At 40.0% G+C, this 14684-nt stretch overlaps 1 protein-coding gene across 5 annotated transcripts in view; it reads left to right on the forward strand.

The window, feature by feature from the left end:
• The window catches only part of UBAP1 (ubiquitin associated protein 1), a 36387-nt gene that overhangs the window by 2325 nt on the left and 19378 nt on the right, over positions 1–14684 (forward strand). For 4 of the 5 annotated variants that reach the window (XM_019611862.3, XM_010728351.4, XM_085213868.1 and 1 more), the window contains exon 2: positions 14002–14042. In XM_019611862.3, coding sequence (XP_019467407.1) covers positions 14009–14042 — 34 coding nt within the window. In that variant the 5' untranslated portion in view covers positions 14002–14008. Of the gene's footprint in view, positions 1–6098; positions 6206–6947; positions 7077–14001; positions 14043–14684 lie in introns of those variants that run through there. The other variant, XM_010728352.4, reaches the window with a different exon arrangement.

Raw genomic sequence — 14684 nt, forward strand, 5'->3', positions numbered from 1 at the left:
TCAGAATATTTTAATATGTTGACTTGTTATTCAGCTATGAGATTTATTAATTTATTTGTTAGTTGATAGCTAGCAAAAACCGTAACGATTAGAAATTTTCAAAGACACGTGGAAGAGCTCCGTCTCCCTTGTTCTAGTAGTACCTTGCAGTGCTCAATACTTGTTATCCGAAAGACAAAAATCTTTCATTAGGAGACTAGTCAGGTTTCTGGAGCAGCCCAGCAGGCCATCCCATCTAACATTGTCACATTGACAGCCTGAGCTGTTTGGCTGGTGGCAAAAGTACTGTAATGCCACAGTAGGCACCACCTTACTTGTTTTTAATTCCATTAGCTTGTGGCTTCGTGGTGCTTACACAAACTTTAGTGACTTCAGGGCATTAAACAGTCCTCACACTACCCGATCTTCATGTCATAAGCTTTTTGTCATCAGCTTGTTCTGCATTTCACAGTTGGTAACTGCATGTATATTTTGATAAACTGATATGTGAGAAATTTAGTTCCATTTTCTAACAGGAACTGCTGTTCACCTTCTCTGGTATTTTGTTTTTAACATAATTTCTTGCAGTCTTTTCCTCTGTAAATTGCAGACCTGAAACTATGAAATCCTTACTTAAAGAATCTTCACATAAAGGCATTATCATCTACTTAAAATGATCATTGTAATTCAAATTAGTGACAGTGTAAAAATGGTCTCATGGAGCTATAACTGAAAAGCTCTGGAAGATGTTTTTGAAATGAGTTTTTTAGAGGAAAGAGAATGAGGGGTTGTTTACAAGTTAAAAATAACTATCTGGTTTTAAAAAGTAGGTCTTCAGGGGTGTATCAGGGAGTGATTTGTTTTCTCTGTATTGTCTGCTTGTACTGGTAACAAGGAAGGCAATACTAATGATCTAATAGTGTGTACCACTCTACAGTCAATCTCTGCCGAGGGGAGAGAAGGCCTTGCAGGGAGATCTTGACAAATTAGAGAACTGGACAGTCTCCAATAGCATGAGCTCAACAAGAGCAACTGCTGGATTCTGCACCCGGGAACGGGCAGCCCTGGCTGTACATGCAGTCTGGGGAATGAGAAGCTGGAGAGCAGCTCCCAGAAAGGCGGGAAGGGTCTGGAGGGCAAGGTGTGTGCAGGGCGGCTGAAGGCCCCGGGTGTGCTGGGCACAGAGCGGAGGGGCTGAGGGGAGCCTGGTGGCGGCTGCAGCTCCTCACATGGAGCGGAGGGCAGCGCTGAACTCTGCTCTGCGTGACGGCGACAGGGCCGAGGGAACGGTATGGAGCTGTGCCAGGGGAGGGCCGGGGGTTGGGAAAGGCTCTGCACCAGAGGGCGGTGGGTGTGGAACAGCCTGACCAGGGCAGCGGGCACGGCTGGAGCTCCAGGAGTGTTTTGTCAGTGCTCTCAGATGCAGCGTTTGAATCTGGGTGGTCCTGCACAGAGCCAGGAGTTTGTATCGACAATTCATGTGGTTGCAGTCAATTTGAGTGTGCTCTGTGATTCTGTGCTTGGGATTGCTGTTGATCAATGCAAGCATGAGCTGGCTGTTTTTCTTTTAGCTACCTAAGTGGGTAATCCTTTCTGGTATGCTACTGCTCTGCTTTATGCTTTGACCCTCTGACTTGCTTTGAATAAACTCATGTTCTGTGCCCCTAGCGACCTTTTGCAGTCAGCATAGTCTTGATCGAGGCCTTCTAGAATAATCTGAGCAGTGTTTCTTTTTCTTTTCTTTTATCTCTCTTAAATGGCAAGTAATTTTCTTTTCTTACATGGGCAAAGGATTTTCTTAAATGCAGGGTAGTACCCCGTAGGAGTTGAGAAAGAATAGCTTGTCTAGATGAGCATTTTTCTCTTCCTAAGTCTGCAAGGCTTTTTCAGAAGTTTATGCCATCCTTGTTTAAAACCTAGAAGTATACAATGGGGTAACAGAGTAACGGTGCTCTAACTTAGCTTTAAATCTGTAGAAGGGAAGATTGATTCAAAATATCATAGTGTACCAGTAATATTACATCTCCTATACAGACAGTTCAAATGGGCATTCATAGCTTGTAGTCTCGTTTGCATTCTGTCTGGAGTGCTTGGATCAGAGCAACTCTTTAAGTAGGAAAAACAGAGGATGAATCCTATACAGGAAGCAGTCAATTCAAGTGGAAAATGGTCCTTATATGAATATACTTAAGCTGCTCAGGTAGTTGGTTTTGAGAAAAGTAGTAATGAACTAAATTGTATTAGTTGTGAGCTCTCTGTCTAGGTTATGTTGCTGGACGTTAGTATTCACCATAGGTATGTACTAGATCCTGTCAAATAATTGACTTAAGTCCTTTTCTAATTTACATGTTTGTGTTGTTTGGCATCCTTGGGGTTGCAGCAGATGAAGATGTGACTGGTGAGATTTATTCCCTCTCCTTTGGATGTTGGATTTCTAAGTGTCTGTGTATTATCATTGTGCTGTGACAAGTGTTAGTGCTCTGCTTAATTGAGACATGGAGCTTGTATGTTCAATTTGATTTTTCTTCATCAACTTGACTCCAAAATCAAATTAGATTCATAGTTTACAAACACTCTGCGAAGTTGTTGTCAGAGGATATGTATTTCCCAATACAGCAGAGCTATCCTGAGTTCAACCCTAATGACTAATGCTGTCATGTGGCATCTTTGTATGGTAATATATAATAATTCAAAATGGAAATATAGGAGCTCCTTCTAATTGGGAAAGGAATTTCTAATAATAAAATCACTGTTAATTATCTGGAATAAAATTTGCTGGTGAAAAAGCATAGAGGAGCTTTATCCTCTATGTAGTCTGTGACAGGAATGTTCTTAATCTTATAATTGTTAGATCACTACAAGCCATTTGTTCCTAGTGTGTTTGACTTCTTGATTTAAAAATAATACAAATAAAACAAAACCGAAGGGCTATTGACTATCATTTTGCTTGCTTGTATTCATAATAGTATACATTTTTTAATTGGGCATTCAGAAAGTACTTAATGTCCTTTTTTGAGGAAGCTGATGTACCCAAAGTCGGGTATGCATTTCATTTTTAGGAGTGGAAATGTATGGAAAAACAATGGTAGTACAAAGTAACATTTTAGTTTTCAAAGAGTAATGAACCATCATGATTTAAGATAGCAGATTTCTGTAATTAATACATCCCTTTGAGATTTCTGAGCTCCTTATTAACCAAGATTAGTTATTAAAGTAGCTGTAACTCTGTCAGTGGTCATTGGCTGGTAGGACTTTGCAATTAATTTACATCTAACCATGTAGCTATTTGAAGTGCCACCTTCCAGATACTGTGCTGAGGGATAACTTAAAGAAAATGTTTGGGTAAGAAAATTATTTTATCAAGTTTGAACCAGTCAGTGTTCATGTTGCCATTTTTGATCTGTATCACTATCAGACTTTGGAGAGAGAGGGGATGCCTTTCAGAACTCTTAGAAATAGTAGAGAGTCTCATACAGCGTTAAAGTGACTGTCTCAGATGGTTCAGAAATGCTGAGGGATGCAAAATGCTATTGCTTTAAGTGAGTGAACTTTCTGTGAAAGAAGTAGTGTTAGCTTGTATCTTGACAGAGGGTGGTTTTTAGCTTCTTTAAAAACTGGCTTCCTTCTTGTTTGCAGAAGGGAGTTTAGTGCGTGATTTCTGTAACTTGCCCAGAGTTCTTTGGCTGACTGCTAAATCACTGTAATTTATGCATATATTTATGTTGTATGCACTGTAAATGCATATAACATATTTCTAGACTGCTGAATGCCTGAGCTTGTTCATGTGACTTCTTTGCAAAGCAAGGGCAAATAGAGACAGTAAAGAGTTTGTTGCTTGAAGGTAACAATGTTTGATTTGGCTTTATTTGCAAAGGGAAAGCTTGTAAATTCAAGCGCAAATGGAAATGTGAAATGGTGTTTCAAATTGAAGATGTGCAACTGGAAATGTCATAGTATTTACAGCTTACAAGAACCCATAAGTATGTTGTGTGATATACAGTAAGTGAAGTGAGACTAAGGTAAAGGAGCCGACTTTGTGAGCAGCCAGGTGGTCTAAGCTGCTTTTGGAGCCAGGGATGAAATGCATGTTCAGCAGGCAAAATGGTTGTACTACAGCTGTTTGTGTGACTTAATGTCATCCTTTTAATGTCTGAATGCACATACTATGCTATAAAAATAAATTTGGAAGGTCTGCCACTCTTTTGGGGTGTTTTATTTGTGTTGCAGTATTGGGCTGATGAAAAAATTCTGGTTCTCTTGCTCTTTGCTCTCCAGGAAGTAGATGTTTGAAATATTCAAGAGTTCAGTGCAGGGATTTGGCAGTATTCTGTATAAACTGCTTCCATCCGGCAATATGGAGACTCTCTTCCAAATTGAGAGAGAAGTTGTGTGTATATTTTATTACAAACCTTCTCTGTAATTTGACATTATTACAGCAATGTGAATGTGGTGCTTCTGTTATTAGGCAGCACTGGATTTACTTGCTGCATTGAATCGGGCATGGGTTAGTAAAAGAGACTGATTTTCAGGTTATCATCTCAGTTGAAGAATGGTCAACTCGTATAGACTTTCCACTTTTTTTTTCGTTTTAAGTAATGGTGGTTCAATGACGAGATCTGCATATTGTTATCAGTCTCATATTGCTGCTGTTCTGTTGCTGTTGGACATTTGAAGAGGAAAAGCTGTGGATAGTACTGTTGGATGGTCATGTGGCAATCTCATCCAGCAATCTAGTCCATCTAGCTGTATAAAAATAAGGCTGGATTGATGCAGCTGAGTCAGATCTGTCAAAATGTCCTGAGGAAATGAAGCTAATGCATCTCTGAGGGCTTCTTTTGAATTTAAAATGAGCCATTTCCATTCAGTTATTCATTTCTTTAAGTGTTTTGAGAGGTTGTACTCATTAGCAATGCTGCTGAAATGCTTATTATATTAAATGTCTTCTACCACCCAACCAGACTGGAGATGGTGTAAAACAAAATTGCAAACTTAAATGAGTTTGGGGTAGCGCAAACTTAATTTCTAATTTCCTGTTTCATGTTATCAGTCCAGAAGAACATCCTTTAAACTTTTTATAGTAAGATGGAAAACTGGATGAGTGATTTGATACAGAAGATGGTGGGGCAGAGGTATTGGACCAAAATGGAGAAAAAGCAGAGAGATTCCTGGGGATAGTTGTGGATGTAGGATTCAGGAAATGAGAGTTGTGTTCTGGCACAAACAGAGCAGGATAACTGTGGGCATGCAGTTACGTATTTGTTCCCTGTTCCTCATACCTACAAAACAGGGCTGTGTTCAGTGCATTTAATTGGGAGTAAAACTGTTTTGAAGTGTTCAAGAATGATATGGTGCTGGAGACAAAATGATTTTCTGTTTGAGGTAAAGGTAGTGAATTGAAAATGTGTGTGTAAGGGTATTTGGTTCTGGATGGTATGAATGTCCTTTCAGACTTCATTGGACAGCAGTGTATTTCAGTGGTTATGGTTTCTTTTCCATTTTTCATTCCTCTTGAGCATGTGAAGGTGAGTTTAGCAACTGAAGCATTACTGAAACATGTCTCAAGGACAGGCTCAGCTCTTTCTCAGAGGGTGACAGCTGCTAGCATCTTAACCATGAGTAAGCTCAGCTGTGGCAGTTGCACAGATGTGCTGAATCTTCTTCCTGTTGCATGTGGCTTCCTTCCCTGAACTCTTTGGTCTGTTGTTGGACTATAGACTGAGCCTTATTTCCACTCAGAGTCCTAAATCTAGAGGCCTTTCCTGTTTAAGTTCAAACTGCAGCATTGCAAGGAAGGACTCTGTTTCAGGACCGGAGCATGGGACTTTCAGGGAGCCAAGCCACTGACTGAAGTTTTCTAACATGCAGAGCAGATCCTTGACCTGTACTCTGTTTTTGTAATAAAGCAACTATTGTGGCTGAGAACCGTCTCAGTTGGACTCTGCACAAAGCTAAACTTCTACTTTTCTGTGCTAGACAAACTTAGAGAAGATAGCTTAAATTCCTGTGCTCCAGATGAGTTTAACTCCAGAAGTGTAATTAGTGTGGGCAACACTGTTTTGCTGGGTCTGTTCTGATGTCTACTGCTGGTTTTATGTGTCAGTGTTTATTTTTGGTACCAGGTGGTGATACTTCTGTCCTGTGGGTTTCTATAGAGCAAGACAGAATCTTTGCTATGAACTTCACTCTTTCGTCAAGTTAGCAAGCCTCTTCAAGAAGCAAATGAGGTGTAAGCATTCACTTTTAAAATCATTTTCTACTCTTCATGAAGTTACACGTTTATTCCATGTTTAATCAAAGCTAGTGGAACCTATTTGTTTAAAACGCAACTTGTGGTAGCAGGATTTAATTCAGTGTTGATTACTGATGTCATTTTGCTTTTGGATTATTTTTTCTAGTGGCATTCAGTCCTAACTGAACTGGCTTGGAAAAAAAAAAAATGAAAGCAGACTAAGTTGGCACTCTGTTTGGAAAGAAAACATTTGAGCGTTGTCTAAATAAGAACTGATATTATTGGTTTTTGTATGCTTGTGACTTAAAGATGATTGTGTTTGTAGTGAAGTGCAGTCTTCTAGTCAACATTAGCCCCAGAATTCATTTGTTCGTGGTCTAGGTTTGCAAAACCAGTAAGTGCCTTCGTACTGCTCTCTGCCCCACTGTGATGGGCCATTTTTTTTTAGTGGCGTGATTCGCTTATATTTCAGTCTGTTATTCTCCTCTTTCTCTTTAATTTGAGAAGTAGTGTGGCACTGTTTAGACCTCAGTGGAGTGAACTTGTTATGGCTGAAACCTGCAAATGGCTGAATACCACACAGTTGTTTGCTCACTTCCCCCTTTCCCAGTGGGATGGGGGAGAGAATAGGGGGAAAAAAAAAGTGGGTGTTTCTCAGAGAATGGCCTTGGCTCTGTATAGTACCTTTTAGCAGCAAATATAAACATTGGCGTGTTTACCTACTTTGTTTTTTTCTTAGAACTGAAACAGCACATCATACCAGGTGCTCTGAAGAAAACAATTCCATCCCTGCTGAAACAAAAAGACACTTGTGAAGATCACTGAAGGGAGCATTCACCTTGAACAATAATCAGTTTTTTCCCTGTCTGTAAGTCCTGCAGCACAGCAGAACCTAAGATCTTTTCATCTGGATTTTTCTGTAGATGCTTATCTTGTCTCTGCCTTGATAAGAAGGATTGAAGGAAGATAAATACCTACTGGCTAATGAGAAAATGAGTTTGCACTCAAAGCTGAAACTGTACCAATGTGATATCTTGATTAGTGGAATAAGTGACTTAAAACCAAAGAAGTTGTGCGAAAATGTGGAGGATGTCACAGTGGTGGCACTGGTCATGGCATTCACCCTTCTCTCATAAGCTTAATTTGCTGGAAGGCTAGATGCTGTGTGGTTTGCAAAACAGCTCTGCAATGGGCTCTTAGGTACTTCAGTGGTTGAAAATTTTAAGTGTCTTCTCTTGTGCAGCATGTGTAATCAGTGAGAGAAAAATGGATGTTCTGGTGGTGAATAGAAGTGTTTCTTGGAAAAGGCAATGCTGAGAGCTTGGTGGAAGCTTTAAATGGTGGCTTCTAAATTTAGTGAGTGTGCAGGGAATTTGGATCCTCAGAATGTGGCTCTCATAGCTGAGAAAAATGAGGCCTCTATGTGGAAAGCAATGATGTCAGGTGGCTGGGAGAGTTTAGCAGTGTTAACCACACTGTGGGAGCAGTCCTACAGGGAACAGGAGGAGGCTTTTGGTGGCCTTGTGTATTTAGGCTATTTGGGCTGGGGGTGCAGTCAAGATGTGAAGCAGTGGCTTCCACACAAGATTTTAGCCTGCGTTGTACAGGGCAGGCAGGGCTGTTTGTAGGTGGAATGATTCATTCAACAGAATGCTTTCTGTCAGTAACATGCTGAGTTTTGCTGAGGGAATACTAAGTGTATGGTGAGAGTGGGTAGTGCATGTGACCAGGGTATAAGAGGAAGAATTGGTGAATATGCAGTCTAACACTGTTCCCTTTATTCTTGTGCAACACAATGCACACGTATTTTACTGAAGTTTTAACATATGAAAATGGCAACTGCTGTTTTAACTGCTAGCAGATAGCTGGTTTTTAAAACTTTTGTCCTTTTAATTTCTTGCTGTTGTTTTCATCTGCTTTGCTTGAGTAATTCCATAAGAATTTTTTTCACCAAATTTTTAACCAAAAAGGAACAGTGGCAATAAATTTTGCCACTTTTATTACAAACATTTACAAGAAAAACTAGCAGGAATATAGCTTTCTTTGGAATACTTTTTTTTTTTAATAGCAGTCAGTTGTTGTAGTGCTAAAACACATTGAGTCTTGGTTAGTGTTGATGAAAAGAATACAAATAACTTTCTGCAGTGTGAACAGAATTATTGTGTTGGCACTGAGAGCAGGTCCTGGCATTGTGCACCATGTTGAACCTTTTTAGGTAATAAAAGATCAACTATTTGTATACCTCTCTTGATCAAAGAACATAAGAAGCTCAAAACTGCACAGATATTAAAAAGGGAGTTCTGTAGAAAAGTAAAACAGCTCTGTCACTGCTATGTTGATAGCATAGGAAGAATGTCTAGCACACCTCATTCATAATTAAGAAGAGGCTGAAGTATTAATATTCAAGTACTTCATAGCTAGCTTGTTGCATATTGAAATATCACTGCAACAAGGAGAGCAACATTTTAATTAGCTTAAGCTGCTCTGGATTCTGGACATGCATTCTAGACGTACAGGACACTCCAAAATTTTTTCATGTGTGTTTACCGAAACAGGGTAGGTGCAGTATTTTGTTGAAACTAATAGCCTTCTTTCTAACTAACATGAGAAGGGTTACATTGAAATGCTGGCTTTCTTCTTAAATGCATTAGCTACAGAAGTTAATACATGTGCTTGGCACTAGCTGTGCTGAGATTACTGTTAAGGATATAATTTGTTCATAGTGGTGTCAAGTCATGTGTCAACAAATCCAAACTAGCTGAATTTGGTACAGGCTTTTAGATGCTTTTCACCTGGATTTCAGGTTTTCAGAAGTGTTAGGTATTTGCTACCTAAAGCTTTAGATATAGGGAAATATTAATTAAAAGCAGTTGCCCTGCTTATCAAATTTAGATTTTGTTTCCTTACTGTGTTGTGAGATTACTGTAGCCCTCACTGGTCATATAAGTGCTGGATCATTTTCCCAGCTATTGTAGAGCTTTCCCTTATTTCTGAGTGAAATTTGTGGCAAACTGCCTTGCAGCCCAAATACACAGTCGGAATCTTAAAAAGCACAATAAGACTGTATTATTAGTTATGAGCATTAAGTCCTTTTTTTATTGAATATTTGAATATTTATATTTGAATTAACCATTTCAAACAGTATGTGTTTTTGACAAGAGCAGTGTCTTTAATGAGCAAAGTGGAATCTTAAAGAAGGATTGCTACTGAACTGTGATTGTCTGATGTTAATGCAGTGAACGCATATGGAACAGCAAAATGAGAGATGCAATACTTTTTTGTTTGGAAGAGAGCTGTCTTCCAATTTAAGTTCCCCTTGACTGATGATACTGAAGCAGACGGTCTGATTGCCCCCTATGTTATGCTAAGCTACTGAAAAATTTAAAGAATCAATTTCTCCTAATGTTTGTCACTGTTAGGAAGATGCTATTCAGCATCTGCATGTAGCAGCCCTTACTGGATGTTATTGCCTTTACTAAAGAGTGTTGTCTCATAATTTGGTAACATGATGTGCAGATAGACCTACTCTTCAGGGGCTCTTTTCTCCCTGTCCTTCCCATTAATGCATTCTAAACATACATATATATTTTAAAGTACTGCTCTATTACTTCCTGTCCCCTTTGCCCTTCAATCGCTGCCCTGAATATAACAAGCTAAATTAATTTGATGTTACAGACTGTCTTTCAAATTCAAGATCTTTCGTCAAAATGCTTAGGTGGTTGAAATGTGGGGTCTGTATGCTTCAGGGATATCTTATCCCTGCCCCCATACACTCTATTATTCTCTTTGTAATTTCTATTCTGCATTTGGTTTAACATATTATGACCACTTGTATCCTGTAAGATGAAGACATGTCACTAGATTTGTTTTAACCGTGGCCATTGGAAATTGAATGAAAAGTGTCATATCTGGTTTTAAAATGGCTTGATCCAAAGAACTGCTTTCAGTGGCTCAGTGCTGTTGTATGTAATAAAAGTGAGCTTACTGTACTCTGCAGCTTACTAGGCTTACTGTTTGCAGAGCTGCTGGAGGTATAAAGCAGAAACATCTGCAGATTTGGAGGTAATGTCATCAATTTGCAAACTGCAGTATCTGAAAGCCAGACCTGTTTTGTTCTGTGCTGAACTTCTGTCATCAGCTTTTTACTGTCAGCCCACATAAGGGATCTCAATTGTATAGCAATTATTTAACATGCATAGATAGAAAGCTCTAGTATGAAGATCTTGTTTTATCTTAGCAACAGGCACTGTCTAAATCTGTAAGTGTTGTGTAAAACTACATAGGGAATCTTGACACTGGCCATAGCCTTTGACTTACACTGAAATTAGTAGTTAGAGTAGAACTTTCAAAATGTTGTATGAAACTTTCCAGTCTGAGCTCTTTCAGAAGAAAAGGAATGTAGACGGGAATAGAGAGTAAATGGAATATGGAAGTAACTACAATAAAACAGAACTTCCCAGCATCTCCTCATGAGTCGCTCTTGGTGGCAATTAATTTCTGTTATTTTTCTCATCTGTTGATGAGCCTGGTTCTTTGGTATTGTTTCTTTCATGCAGTGAAAGAGCTTAAGAGTTTAAGTGGTGATGTGCCAGGTAGACTGTCAGGAGCATCTTCTTTCTCTCGTGCAAGGAAACTCGTATCCATGCAGCATGATTACCTGTGCAAGAAGCAGGAGATGTTTGAAAACTCATCTCTAAGATCTCAAAAGCAGTTGTTCTGAATCATGCTGATATAGCAGAGCAGGACTGTGGCCTGATATGGTCAGTGGCAGTAGGTGGATTGTATTAACCTTAGTAAAACCAGTGCTGCAGAGTGGTGGTTCAGATGCACCTAACTTCAGAGGCAGAGATTGTGCTTACTGGCTTTGATTCAGTTGTACACCTGCATCTGACATTCTCTTGCTAGTCTCTACATGTCCTTCCTAGAAGCATAGTATGGGTTGGGTTGAAAAGGACCACAATGATCATTGAGTTTCAACCCCCTGCTATGTGCAGGGTCACCGGCCACCAGACCAGGCTGCCCAGAGCCACATCCAGCCTGGTCTTGAATGCCTCCAGGGATGGGGCATCCACAGCCTCCTCGGGCAACCTTCTTGGGCAACCTCTTCCAGTGTGTCACCACCCTCTGTGTGCAAAAATTCCTTCTAATATCTCACCTAACCCTCCACTGTCTCAATTTAGAACCATTCCCCCTTGTCCTATCATTATCCACCCTCACAAACAGCCTTTCCCCTTCCTGTTTCTACGCTCCCTTCAAATATTGGAAGGCCACAATGAGGTCTCCTTGAAGCCTTCTCTTCTCCAAGCTAAACAAGCCCAGTTCCATCAACCTTTCTTTGCAGGAGAGGTGCTTCAGCCTTCCGATCGTCTTAGTGGCCCTCCTCTGGACCTGTTTGAAGAGCTCTGTGTCTGTCTTTTGCTGGGGGCACCAGGCCAGACCTCAGCATTCCAGATGGGACCTCACAAGAGCTGAGCAGAGGGGGACAATCACCTCTCTCTCCCTGCTGGCCACTCCTCTTTTAATGCAGTCCAGGATATAGTTGGCCTTCTGGGCTACAAGTGCTGCGTCATGTCCAGCTTCTCATCCACCAGGAATTGTTTCTTCAAGCTTTCCAGCTTGTCTCCTATCTCTGTGCCAGTTTTTTCTATCATCAGTTTTGTCTTGACAGCTCTTTTGCATGTGTTTTGTTTTCTCTCCTGTGTTCCCTTCTGTCTTCAGTTTCTAAGGTTCTCTTTCCTCATTCTCGGTTCTACTACTCTATTTTTGTCTGTCATGATTTTAGGACTTTCTCAAGGTGATTAAGTAAAATACGGGCTTTTCTTGACAGTATGTTAATACTAGACTACTTCAGTAGCTGCTGAAGTCAGAATTGCTTAGAACTTTCAGACACTTGTAGCCCTGATCTTCTTTCCAGTGGGTTAACTAGAACCAAGGGTTAACTGGAACCATGAATAAGGGATTGGGGCTAAGGAATTGTGGAATTATATAAGAAAGCTTGTAGGTCTCTATAAGAAGACCTAAAAGTATGTAACAAACTTTTAATCCTAGGCTTTTCTGTCACCCAGGAAAGATGCTGAAAATCCCTTCTTATAGTAGAGTGGGCTTTCTGTTAAATTAAAACATGTAATGAAGTATCCAAAATCTGTATGTCCATGTGCCCCAACCACAAATACCCTTCAGCATCTCGTAGTGTCTGGAGATGAAAGGCAGCAGTAGTAGAGCTGCAGGGATGAGTTGGAGGAAATCTTTGGAAGCAAATCCTGATTTCTGAAAGAGCAGTAATAAAGATAAGCAGGCCTTTCGTGCCCAGTGCAAAAGCTTTGACCAGGCCAAGGTACTGCAAACCCAGAAGCACAGCTGTCACCTCAGTAACCCTCAAACTTGTAACTGGCTGCAAATATGTATTTTTTTTTCTAGGTGGCAAGAGGGAGCAGAAAAATGCTTGTAATGGGCTAGATAGCCTACCAAATCTGATTACTCGAGAGATACTAGTTTAACTAAACCCACTTTCCTGAAGAGATGACAAAATGTGGTTGGGAACCTATTGCAGCATTACTGTGTGCAGTGCCTAATGGTTCTGTTTGCTGATAACAGTTGAAACTGTCTCAACCTGATCCCAAATGTGTCAGTTGCTACCTGGAGGCAGTTAAGCATCTTTAGACACCCCTTTCTTTAGGGGAATGTCTGTGAGGATAACGTTCTTATGAATCTACAAGAGAAACTTGAAGAACGGGACCTTGTTTGGGGATGATGAATGTGAAAGTCAGATCTGTTCCATGTTGTGGTTGGAGTGCTTTTTGGCTGCTGGTGGGAGTATGCTGTTAATTCCATTTTCGTGAAGAACGCCTGTTGGGTGCTGCAGTCTCTTAGCTGGAGGACTTCAGAAACAGCAGCTCTGATCCTATGTCATACATAGCATCAAAGGAGGACTTAGATTGAGTTATTCAGGGAGTTATACTGTGGTGTTTTAAGAAAGATCTTGTGATATATTTCTAGTGCAGCAAAAGAAGCAGATCTGTTATTGAATGCACCACAAGCATCCTGGAGCTTTAGCAGACTGATCAGCAATATACTGCAGCTCATTCTAGTTAAAAAAAAAAAAAAAAAGAGCTTCAAAAAGCTCTGTGTTACGTGCTGCCTGAACACTCTTTTAACCCCTTAATCATGAAGTATTTGCTTTATCAACTTCTCAAAAAAGTTATTAATGAAATTTTGTGGGTACCGAATGAAAAATGTTACCACTGCTTCCTTGTGCATATTTGAAAACTTTATCTTGCTACCAGTTTCTGTGTACCAGCATTGTGTACAGTTATATGTGTTTTACCCACTGTGTCTGGACAAGCTGTGTTGTCTGACAGGCTCTGCATACCAAATGTCATAGTATCCCTTTTTAGAGCAACAGGGATTAAACCGAAGAGGATCAGTGTGGTATTTCCAGTAGGAAAAGCTATTCTTAATAGCCCTGCAGGGGAGGCAGGTTGTGCTTGCTCACTGGGTCTGGGAAGGAGCAACTTCTGAGTACTGTGACCTAGAACTCTGCCTTCCTAATTCATCTGGCTGTTTCTTGCCTTTTTTTTTCTTTTTTGCCTCTTAGATTGTCAGACCCTAGGCTAAATTACTGTCTTAATTATTGACACTATAAAATAAGTTTGGCTATCTATCTTGGCAATAGGATAAACATAGCAAGTGTCAGCGGCGTATCCTGTAATCCAGAGATAAGACTATATAGCTGCATAGGATTATGCAACACAGTATGTATAAATTTGCTAAAGCTTTTTTAAAATATTTTTCAGGTTCTAAATGGCTTCTAAGAAGTTGGGATCCGACTCTCACGGTGAGTGGAATTTGTTATCTTTCAATCAGATGAATCTTAGTATTGTTGCTGACTAGAGCCTTGGCTTAGAAAGGCCACAGAGACTAATTGTTCAGCCTCAGATGAGGTTTTTGTTGTAAATGAAGTGCCTTGGCTTCCTCCTTGCATAGTTGTTGGCTGATGCTGTGCCCGTTCTCTAGTTAAACTGAAATAAAGCTGCTGATTATCCTCCATTACCCCCACCCTCCACTCACGGCAGACTAATACTTCCCCAAGAATCCCCTTCAGTATGAAAGGTGAACTGTAATTATGGTACTGATATGAAGATCACTGAAGCAGTCACTAATCTGCAGCTTATTCTTACGAAAGTCAAGTGAACAGTTGGATTAAAGTAAAGCTTTTAATGTAGCATTGTGCTTGTTTTTTTCTTAGCAGCGAATTTATTCCTAAACTGGACTTGCATAACTGCAAGCTATTGAGCTAGATAAGTGAAGAAGAGATTTTTGTCTATGTCTGAGATGTGTGATATCATGCAGATGTTTGGCTTTATAAAGAATTACTTTCTTGTACATATGTTACTCTTAGAAAATGGGATATAGATTTGAAAGGGTTCTTATTTCCTTAGATACCTAAATTCAGTTTGTTATATATAATGCAGATCCT

Source organism: Meleagris gallopavo, chromosome Z (genome assembly GCF_905368555.1).
Source record: "Meleagris gallopavo chromosome Z, MGAL_WU_HG_1.1, whole genome shotgun sequence".
NCBI classification, from domain to species: domain Eukaryota; kingdom Metazoa; phylum Chordata; class Aves; order Galliformes; family Phasianidae; genus Meleagris; species Meleagris gallopavo.